This window comes from Engraulis encrasicolus, chromosome 3 (genome assembly GCF_034702125.1).
Source record: "Engraulis encrasicolus isolate BLACKSEA-1 chromosome 3, IST_EnEncr_1.0, whole genome shotgun sequence".
NCBI lineage: Eukaryota > Metazoa > Chordata > Actinopteri > Clupeiformes > Engraulidae > Engraulis > Engraulis encrasicolus.
The window spans coordinates 4,168,530-4,178,529 of NC_085859.1; the positions used below are offsets into that span (position 1 = coordinate 4,168,530).

The 10,000-nt window shown below is 41.2% G+C and overlaps 1 protein-coding gene across 1 annotated transcript; it reads right to left on the bottom strand.

The window, feature by feature from the left end:
- Window positions 1-3,824: 3,824 nt before the first annotated feature.
- On the bottom strand, window positions 3,825-6,706 carry LOC134446463 (uncharacterized). The gene is made up of 4 exons (XM_063195830.1): window positions 6,520-6,706; window positions 6,089-6,241; window positions 4,897-4,986; window positions 3,825-4,145 (listed from the first exon to the last, which is right to left on the bottom strand). Exons 1-4 carry the CDS (start codon window positions 6,703-6,705, stop codon window positions 3,825-3,827), a joined length of 750 nt encoding a protein of 249 aa, XP_063051900.1. The 5' UTR covers window position 6,706.
- Window positions 6,707-10,000: the final 3,294 nt, after the last annotated feature.

Genomic DNA, 10,000 nt, shown 5'->3' on the forward strand with positions numbered 1-10,000 from the left:
TTTAAGTGTTACTGTCCCATTTTTGGAAATGAGCTCATATTACACCTCTCCTTGAGTTAAATAGTTGAGTTTTGCCTCTCCTGTACTTTCAACTGTTCTCTTAGTATGGCAGTGCAAATTTTACCTCCATGCTAGCAGTTAACATTGAGTACTATGAGACCAGCTGGCGGCTAACTGGTCTCATAGGAGTCAATATTAACCGCTAGCATGGAGGTAAAATTTGCACTGCAGTACTCAGAGAACGGTTGAAAGTACAGGAGAAAGGTAAAACTCGACTATTTAACTCAAGGAGAGGTGTAATATGAGCTCATTTCCAAAAGTGGGACAGTAACACTTTAAGCCACATCTGCATCAGTGTTTGCTGACCAGTTGAAGTGAGGTCAGTTTCTCTTTTGGTTGACTCACCCACACATACACACATCCAGCTTATGTATAATATACGCGTCTGCCATCACAGATGGACATAAGTTTGTTCCGGACAACATTCACTTCAGTCTCGAGGAGGAATGTTCACACAAATGTTCATTTTCACCTTCTGACCTCACATGAGTGTCACCATTATTGCTGCTGTGTCCACATCTGTTTGTGATATATGTGTGGGTGAATGAATCAAAACATAAAAGTGCATGTACAGTATAATTGATCTACAAAAGGTGATCAAAACATGGCAACCTCCAAAGCCATTTGAACCAGGTTGCAACCCTCATCTCTCAAACACAAAAGTATCTCTGGCAATAGTGGGTAAAGGTAAGACACTAGGCAACTTTTTGAGCAACACTTTTGGGAAACAAAACGGCAAGATATTTTTTTTGGGTTCATCAATACAAGACCTTGATCAGCAGAACTTGAATCAGCAGTAGACAATCATGTTGTTGCCAGGCAACTTTGCTCAAAAAGTTGACCTGTGCATCATCACTTGGGGTATAACAAAACATAAAAGTCACTGTAACAGAGCGTCCGAGTGTTGTGTGTGTGTGTGTGTGTGTGTGTGTGTGTGTGTGTGTGTGTGTGTGTGTGTGTGTGTGTGTCTGTCTGTGTCTGTCTGTCTCTGTCTGTCTCTGTCTCTCTGTGTGTCTCTGTCTGTCTGTGTGTGTGTCTCTGTCTGTCTGTGTGTGTGTCTCTGTCTGTCTGTGTGTGTGTCTCTGTCTGTCTGTGTGTGTGTCTCTGTCTGTCTGTCTGTCTGTCTGTCTGTCTGTCTGTCTGTGTGTGTGTCTCTGTCTGTCTGTCTGTCTGTCTTTGTGTGCGCCTGTCTCTGTCTGTCTGTCTGTGTGTGTGTCTCTGTCTGTCTGTCTGTGTGTGTCTGTGTCTGTCTGTGTGTGTGTGTGTCTCTGTGTCTCTGTCTGTCTGTCTGTGTCCCTGTCTGTCTGTCTGTCTGTCTGTCTGTCTGTCTGTCTGTGTGTGTGTGTGAGCCAGTGTTTGAGACAGTCGTAATTAAACAGAAGGTGGTACTCACATCTATGTGAGACAATAAAACATTCAACGAAAACAAAAAAGCAAGCCTCACTATTCCAGCTGCTGTGTCCACGTCTGTGTCAGTGTCTGCCAACCAGTATGAGTGATTTCAGTATATATTTTGGTTCACTCACCCACACATACAACATACATCCAGCTTATATACAGTATACACGTCTACAAGGGCCAGTAAAGTCAACATGGAAACTAAAACCTTCTGTATGACCTCACATGAGTGTCACCATTATTGCTGCTGTGTCCACATATGTGCGATATACGTGTGGGTGAATTAATCAAAAGATAAAGCACATGTAACTTACAGTATAATTGTCTAGAGAAGGTGATCAAAACATGGCAACCTCCAAAGCCATTTGAACCAGGTTGCAACCCTCACCTCTCAAACACAAAAGTATCTCTGGCAATAGTGGGTAAAGGTAAGACACAAGGCAACTTTTTGAGCAACATTTTTGGGGGAAAAAAAACCGCAAGATTGGGCGGTTCATCAATACAAGACCTTGATCAAGAGAACTTAAAATCAGCAGTGGACAATCAGTTTGTTGCCAGGCAACCTCACTCAAAAAGTTGACCTGTGCATCATCACTTGGGGTATAACAAACATTGGGGACCCTCGACAACGAGATATCTTCTCAAGGGGCTATCCCCCCTAAACAAATAAATGGAAATAAGAGTCACTGTAACTGTTTGTGCATGACTGATCAAGTTTGTCTCTTTAAGTATATCTGAGTGTCTGGCCATAAGTGAGTGCAATTGAGTGTCTGGTGTGTGTGTGTGCAAGCCAAAGTGTCGTAATTAAACAGAAGGTGGTACTCACATCTGTGTGAGACAATAAAAAAATGAGAGATCAAAAATGTAAGCCTCACTATTACTGCTGCTGTGTCCACGTCTGTCAGCGTCTGATCCACAATATATACTGAAATTACTCACACTGGTTGGCATTCACCCACATCCAGCTTATGTACAAAATACACGTCTACAAGGGCCAGAAAAAAAAAAAACATAGTCCAGTCATTTGAACAGACTTGCTACCCTCACCTTTCAAACTCGAAGTATAAAAAACTAAACCATTTAAAGAGAGAAAACGGCATACAACTCCACTTAAAGACGCGCGTCCGATCACATGTGTGTGGACATGAGCCTGTTCCGGACACCATTAACTCTTGCGGACCAAGACTCATCGCCAATCTTCATTATCACCTTCTGTATGATCTCGAACATGTACCCGAGTCCTTTTGGGTAGTGGATGTTGAGACCATAAAGCAGTCCCATCAGCAATGAAAACGCGTGAGGCATATCACTTAACCCTCCTGTTATCCTTGGGGTCTATTTGACCCCTTTCAATGTTTAACACCTGAAAAATACATGAAGTACATATTTCTTCTGCCTCATCTTTGATGACTTTTTCTAAATAGATGGGATAAATGTGAAAAAAGTTAAATTTCAACAAAAATGTTTTTCCTAAGTGCTGTACACATTTTGGTTACATCCGTGTTCCTTGGGGTCAATTTGACCCCAGTTGTTTCAAGTGTATAAAACATAAATGGAACATCCATATTTTGCAAATAAATGTTAAAATATGTTTAGATAATGTGAAATACATGAAAATAAGCTATTTAGCCATGTTTCTTCTGAACATTTTGCTTGTGTTTGGCCTCTGATAACTAAAAAATACTAATGACATGGGGGAGGCCTAAAACTAATTCACGGCAACATTTTGGACAGTGGTGACTACTACAGCATTGACAAAATCCACCAACTGAACCTTGTTGTACCTATAGTACCATCATGGCACCCACCACAGCAACCATGTTCTTACCTAACTATTATACTTGTGTTATAAATACGCATTCAAACATTCAAGGAAAATGAATGTTGGACTTAAAAACCTTCTGAATGTTTGGGAAAATGTCTATTTCTTTTAGGGTCAAATTAACCCATACGGTAATAGATAGATAATATCCTTGATAATCAAATTTGTTTTTTCTTTTCAAATGTTATAAGTAAAAGAAATTCATATTTAGGGAGTATATGGAGCCACTAAAATTTCAATAATATGTGTCCATATGTTTTTAGACCAATTAATGACATTTTATTGCTATTTATTCAAATTTTCGCCAAGTCATGGATTAAGTTTTTTTGGTGTGTGGGCTATGTGTGGGAGTGCTAGGATATATTTAAAGGACTTTTTATGTCACCAACAGAGCAATAATACATATCTGAGACATAAACATGTGCCAAAGTGTTGTTTTCTACTGATTTTGTAGACATTTAAGTGGTTGGGGTCAAATTGACCCCAAGGATCACGGATGTTCCAAAATTTGAGGGTAACAGGAGGGTTAAAGATGCGTGTCCGATCACATGCGTGTGGACATGAGCCTGTTCCGGACACTATTAACTCTTGCGGAGCAAGACTCTGCACCAATCTTCATTATCACCTTCTGTATGACCTCAAACATGTACCTGAGTCCTTTTGGGTAGTGGATGTTGAGACCATAAAGCAGACCCATCAGCAATGAAAACGCGTGAGGCACATCTTTGAGGTTTCGGAGAACGACATCCTCCTCCAGTGCAAGTGCGACATCGATCACCTCCTTGGGGAGAGGGCGCTGTTCATTCTCTGTAAGGATGAGGATTCCCACGTCCATTCCCTTGACCGCTTCACTCTCCTCATTTGGCTGGTGACAGAGCAAAGAAATAGGAACAACATAGCCAATCAGCATTAATTCCTCAGGAAATTGACATTCAAGATGCATACGGATACATAAAACGCATTTCAATATATAAATATTTGAGGAGAGACAATTGTTAAAGGCGTATGCCACTATTTTGGGGCTTAATACAGTTAAAATCGTTGGCTGGGGTTTATAAAGGTGGTGAAGTGTCTTATTTTTCATGTTAAGTGTTGTCTTGCTTTAAGACAAGTTAAAAGAGGGAATATGTCGCTAAGCTAGTGAAAGTCAATGGATCCTTGTAGCATTGTAGCATGCTACACGGATCCATTGACTTTCATTAGCTTAGCGACATAGTCCCTCTTTTAACTTGTCTTAAAGCAAGACAACGGCTTACATGAAAAATAAGACACTTTACCACCTTTATAAACCCCAGCCAACGATTTTAACTGTATTAAGCCCCAAAATAGTGGCATACCCCTTTAAGGAAGAAAGGAATACAGAGTATGCAAATGTTTTCCCTTTTACTTAAGACGTCTCTGATAAATCATGTACCTTTGCACCAACAAATGAGTGGTGAGCCTTCACTACTTTACTTAGCAATTTGAAGCTATACCCAAAACCTTGTCTAAATCAAATGCTTGTCATTTTTCAATTGGTTTAAAGATTTCACTCAGGAGTGTACAATTAACACATTCTATAACTACAAGTAAATACAAAAATTAAAAAAATCAGCAAGTGATAATTTCTCATGTACCTTACAGATTTTGAAGAAATTGGAAGGGTCCTCCTTCATAAAATAGGGCAGGGCAAGGAGAACAACGGCTCTCTTCTGTTGATTTGAGTTCTGTACAAAACAATAGGAATCCAAACCAGAAAGGAAATCAGTGCTACACAAGCAGTGTCAAAAGCAAAAGTCAATTTGTCATGCAAGTACAACGCTAGCACATGGCATTACATAACTGTTACACCATTTTACCACATGAGATAGACAGACTGTGTTGTTAATGAAAAAGACTAAAACGTAAGGACCCTCCACAAACTTGATCAAACCACTGCAGAGTTTGCTGATCGTAAGACAAGTGCACAGGGTCTACTGGTTATTCATATTTTGAAAGTGTGGAGTCACCTTGAATTTTGATGTTTTCTATTGAAATACACAAGTCAAATAGCAAATATATTGCAAAAGGAGGGTAGCTTAAGGCAGTGTTTACCAATCTTTTTTTGTCCTGCGTACCCCCTTAATTTCGTCACATGAGGAGTATACCTCTCATTCATGCTCTATATCTGTTCCTCTATCTCAGTGCGACTTCGCTCCAAATATTTTTTATCATTACATTTTTCTACGTACCCCCTGTAGTGTGCTTGCGTACCCCTTGTGGTACACGTACCCCTGGTTGGGAAACACTGGCTTAAGGCAACACATTTTGTATGTAGGATTAAACAGACAATGTGTTTTTATTAATAGCAGTGATTATAGTCATGGTGTATTCGTGTATTATAACACAACGTTTACCTAGTAGGACTTCATGGATATACTGTACATGAGAAATCAGAACCCAAAAACACTGAGTGCAGTAATAAAAGCCAAAGGTGCCGCTACAAAGTAGAATATGAAGGGTGTGTAGATCTACTAGATATGAACTACCTGGAAAAGACATATTTAGATGCTTAACTTACTGTACTAGGGTCAGAACAGTAAAATACCAGTTCTAGTTCTTTAGCCAATACTCATGGAAAGATCAAATTAGGGAAGATTTACGAGGTAAAATAAATATTTACCAGTCTAAGCTTAATAGTAAGCTATGCAGCCAATATGTCTTTACTGGTAATTCAAAAAGCCGATATGGAGAATAATCTACCTTTGATGACAACACAACTCTGTTGAATGAATAGACTTGGCCTAAAAAGACTGACAGTCAATAGGCCTTATGACAGGAATTACTTACATCATCATCAAGAGAGGCGAGGATAGCCGGAAGTTCCTTCACTGTCTGCCTCTGTCTGTAAACACGCAGAAATCTTGGGACCAACTCATCCAGGCCGTCAAAAAATGACTGCTTCAGGTTCTTGGAGACAATCCGTCTGAATTCTGCTTCAATCTGCATTAAGGCCAAGAACAGACAAAGACAAGAGAGTCCAACTTATGCCTTTTCTAGTAGGTTACATGACAGACCTATGCAGTGATCTCTTGAAAGTACAGGATGAAGATGTTTAATCCATTCTTATTCAGTATATTAGAGATTAGTGCTTCAGTGTCATGGACCCCACAGGAAGGGACTAAACTTTGGTGCTCAATATTAACATATCTTATTAATAAAGGATGCATGTACTACAATTTCACTTCAATAGTAATGCATTAAGAACATATGGCACCTACCTGCCGCTCAGTGAACAACGCTGGCCATCTGGTTTTGAGATCTTTGACCAAAGGCTCCTCTCTGATGACCTCCTTCCTCCTCAGTGAAAAGGTGCTGTCCATAAGGGCATCGACTTTCTTCCAGTCCACATTCTTTTTCTTCATTTCACTCTGTAAATCGTTTCGGTCTTGTTCAAGCATTTCCATGGTTCTATTCTGAGGGTGTTCTGGCAGAAAATTCACCTCTGACCTCATGGCTTTCTGTGGTCTCTTGGAATCCCCAGAGGCTGACCGTTTGTGCACAGAAAGCTCCACTGACCCAGCAATGCGTAACTGCTGCCTGAAATTCCCCATTTTGAAGGATATGCTGTATTTCCAGGCATACCACCCACATGTTGAGCCAGGTTCTTTTAGGCAAGGAAATTTTTCCACCAAAGCTTTGGCAACAATGGCACAATCTCCAGGGCTAGGGTGGGTCTTTATTTCAAACAGCGCCTCTGACAATGTATCGAGGATGGCACTGGACATAGATTTAGACACTTCCAAAAGAGAGCCATCTCTGAAATATGCCTCATTGCCACGCTGTAGTCTCAACTCCATGTCTGTTGGGAACTTTGGAATGATGAAAGGGTCTGGTAGATATCCACTGCGTTTGGGAGTTGATTCTCCAGAGGAGGTTGATGGCAAGCTAGCAGTGTCGAGTGTGGAATCAGAAAGCTGATCATCATTGGAGGTGTCCTGGACATTTGAAGACTCTTGGATATGCTTCTGGAAAACCTTCAATGTAGTCGTGTCTCCTGTCAGGTCAGACATGCTTGTCAGATTACATAATTCATTGCCGAAGCTTGGGTCTTCAAATTGCACTATCAGCGTTCCATCCAAACGTAGTTCTCTCTTCAGTATATCGATGAATGCATCAAGCGTGTCCGGAAGGCTTTCGATGTGGAGTCTTCTTATGTCATCTGGTGCAATGATCACACGAAACCGCATAGTTCCTAGTCATGACAGAAAGAGAGAAGACATAAAAGGCCAAGTTAAGCATGCATGTAGGGTGCTACACTTTTATATCTGAACAAAGTTATAGGCAGTTTCTTTTCTTTCTTTTTTTAAAGCGAACGTAGTAACAGGGACAAGAGACACCAATTTTTTTTTTTTTTTTAGTAAAACACTGAAATAGGCCAATCACAATCTTGTGTTTTGACATTCCCATTACAGTTCACTTCGTTTCCATAATAGTGCTATTCTACGAGTTGATCCCTACAAGGTATTATATACAAAAACAAAAGGAATGGCAAAACACAACAATGTAACCCCAGGTCAATCATACTTCTGTGATATCAACCCATACATTTAGGAATATATGACTACTGTTGTGCAAATTTAACCATCGATAGAAAGTGGAGGTAATAGCCAACAGATGACGCACAGAAAATTAGAAACACTATTTTGTTTACAATATGACGCTTACAGCCACCCGCTCGAACAGGCGCGAAAGTAGACTTTCAGAACCATTTCCTAACACATTTCCATAACGCAGTTATGGACGCAATCTTATTTCATGCACGCCAACTTTGCTTGCAGACAAAGCAGGGTTTAGTCCAGCCACACGGACAACCTCGGAAGGGCAGTTCTAGTGCCACATTAAAGTAGAGCCCTAAACTAGCGACAGTCGTACAACTAGGCAGCCACGAGCCCCGTTTCCAAAAATACTATTTGTTAACCAGCTAGCTTATCTAGCCAATGGTCAAATGCATTGCAACAAGTTGCTAATTTACTTAGAAAACATGCTGTGAGGAAACACCTGCTAGTAACAAAGGAACGGTCCTCATATCAAACGAACACAGTTCAACCCATTTGTGAAGTACAATATTACAGATCATAGATATGTTTTGCCAACCAACTCGGCTCATTTTAAAGTTAACATAAGCTTACCATGTTGCTCACACGGTTCCTTACCTAACTACTCGGTCTACTTGCTAGCTAATGTGCAAACAGGGGGAGGGGGTGGGATAGCAAATTCTTACCGCGATGTCCTTCACATCTGAACATATCTGATTTAACCCTTCACTGAATGCAACACAAAACCAAAAACGAAGACAGGCTACTTAAGAAATACTCGGACACTCTGCTCTTCCGAAAAATCGTTTGAAATCTCTGTTCACTTCAGAGGCAAGTGCAAGCATTCCCTCCACCAACCATCATGCTTCCAACGTATTCCCTTTGTTCGTTCTCCTCTTCCCTCCAGAGTGCCCCGGATGTAGCTAACTGAACCTCAAATCCCGACCGGACAACAACAGTAGTCAACATCACATCCACATGTTGGCCAATTTTAAAAGAACAAAACTAAGCTACGCGTACACATTTCAGTACGACTATGAGTAAATGGCCATTTCTCCAGTAGTTGTTTTTTGAAACGCAGTCTGTCTCAAAATGACAAATCCGGTATCATCCAGCTGTGACTAGCCTGATGAGGAAAGTAGCATAGCCTAAAACATGCCTTCGTAATGTACCCACCCAATTCACTGCTTTTTTTGCAAGTTACACTAAAACTCGTGAATAACTTACAGTATGGCGTTAAAACGTTTGCATGGGCAATACAAATGTCTAAAGTTTACTCACGTCTGTTGACCAAATGCTCGCTCCAGTAATGGCGGTCTTCGTAGTCCTCTAGATAAGATTCAAAAACGTAACGTGCTCGTACGTGATGACGTAGAGTGACGACGCAGATGAAGAACTTGAACTTCAATCCCAGATGACAAGAATGCCATTGTTATGTCAACTGTGCGTCGGAATTTCTGAGTGGAAATACCGTTATCAGTGTTGGCTCAACAAAACCATTGAAAAGTTTTGGGCTGAAAGTTCAGTTGACCTAAAAAATGAAACTGAGCCAACAAAAATGGGATATCATTTATTACAGTGTACACCCTAAACACACACCCCCTCACACACCCCACCCTCGTCACCTCTCCTCACCTTACAACACATCCCCTGTACCCTAACATCCCCCCTCCCACACACACACACACACACACACACTGCAGCAGGTTCACTGCCCCCACTCTCCTCACCTCTCCTCACCTCACAACACACCCTCGCGCTACAACAAAACCCCTCACACACTCCAGGTTCACTGCCCCACACACATTTATGTCCCTACCTGTTACCGCCAGGTTTAGTTTTTTTTTTTCTTTTTTTTTTCCACTACCTCACCTCCCCACACTGCACACACACCACCTCGCACTGCACCACTCCGGTTCGTTGCCCCACATCACCCTATGAGTCCCAACAATACACACCCCTCATCTTCTTGTACATTGCACATTGCGTTTTCCCCACACTTGCATATACACCACACATACACACACACACACACACACACAAACACACCTCACCTTGTTGTACACAAGATTCTCTCTTTCCCCCGACCCTCACCTATAGCTTGTGCGCCCACATGCCCCACCAGACACACACACACACACACACACACACACACACACACACA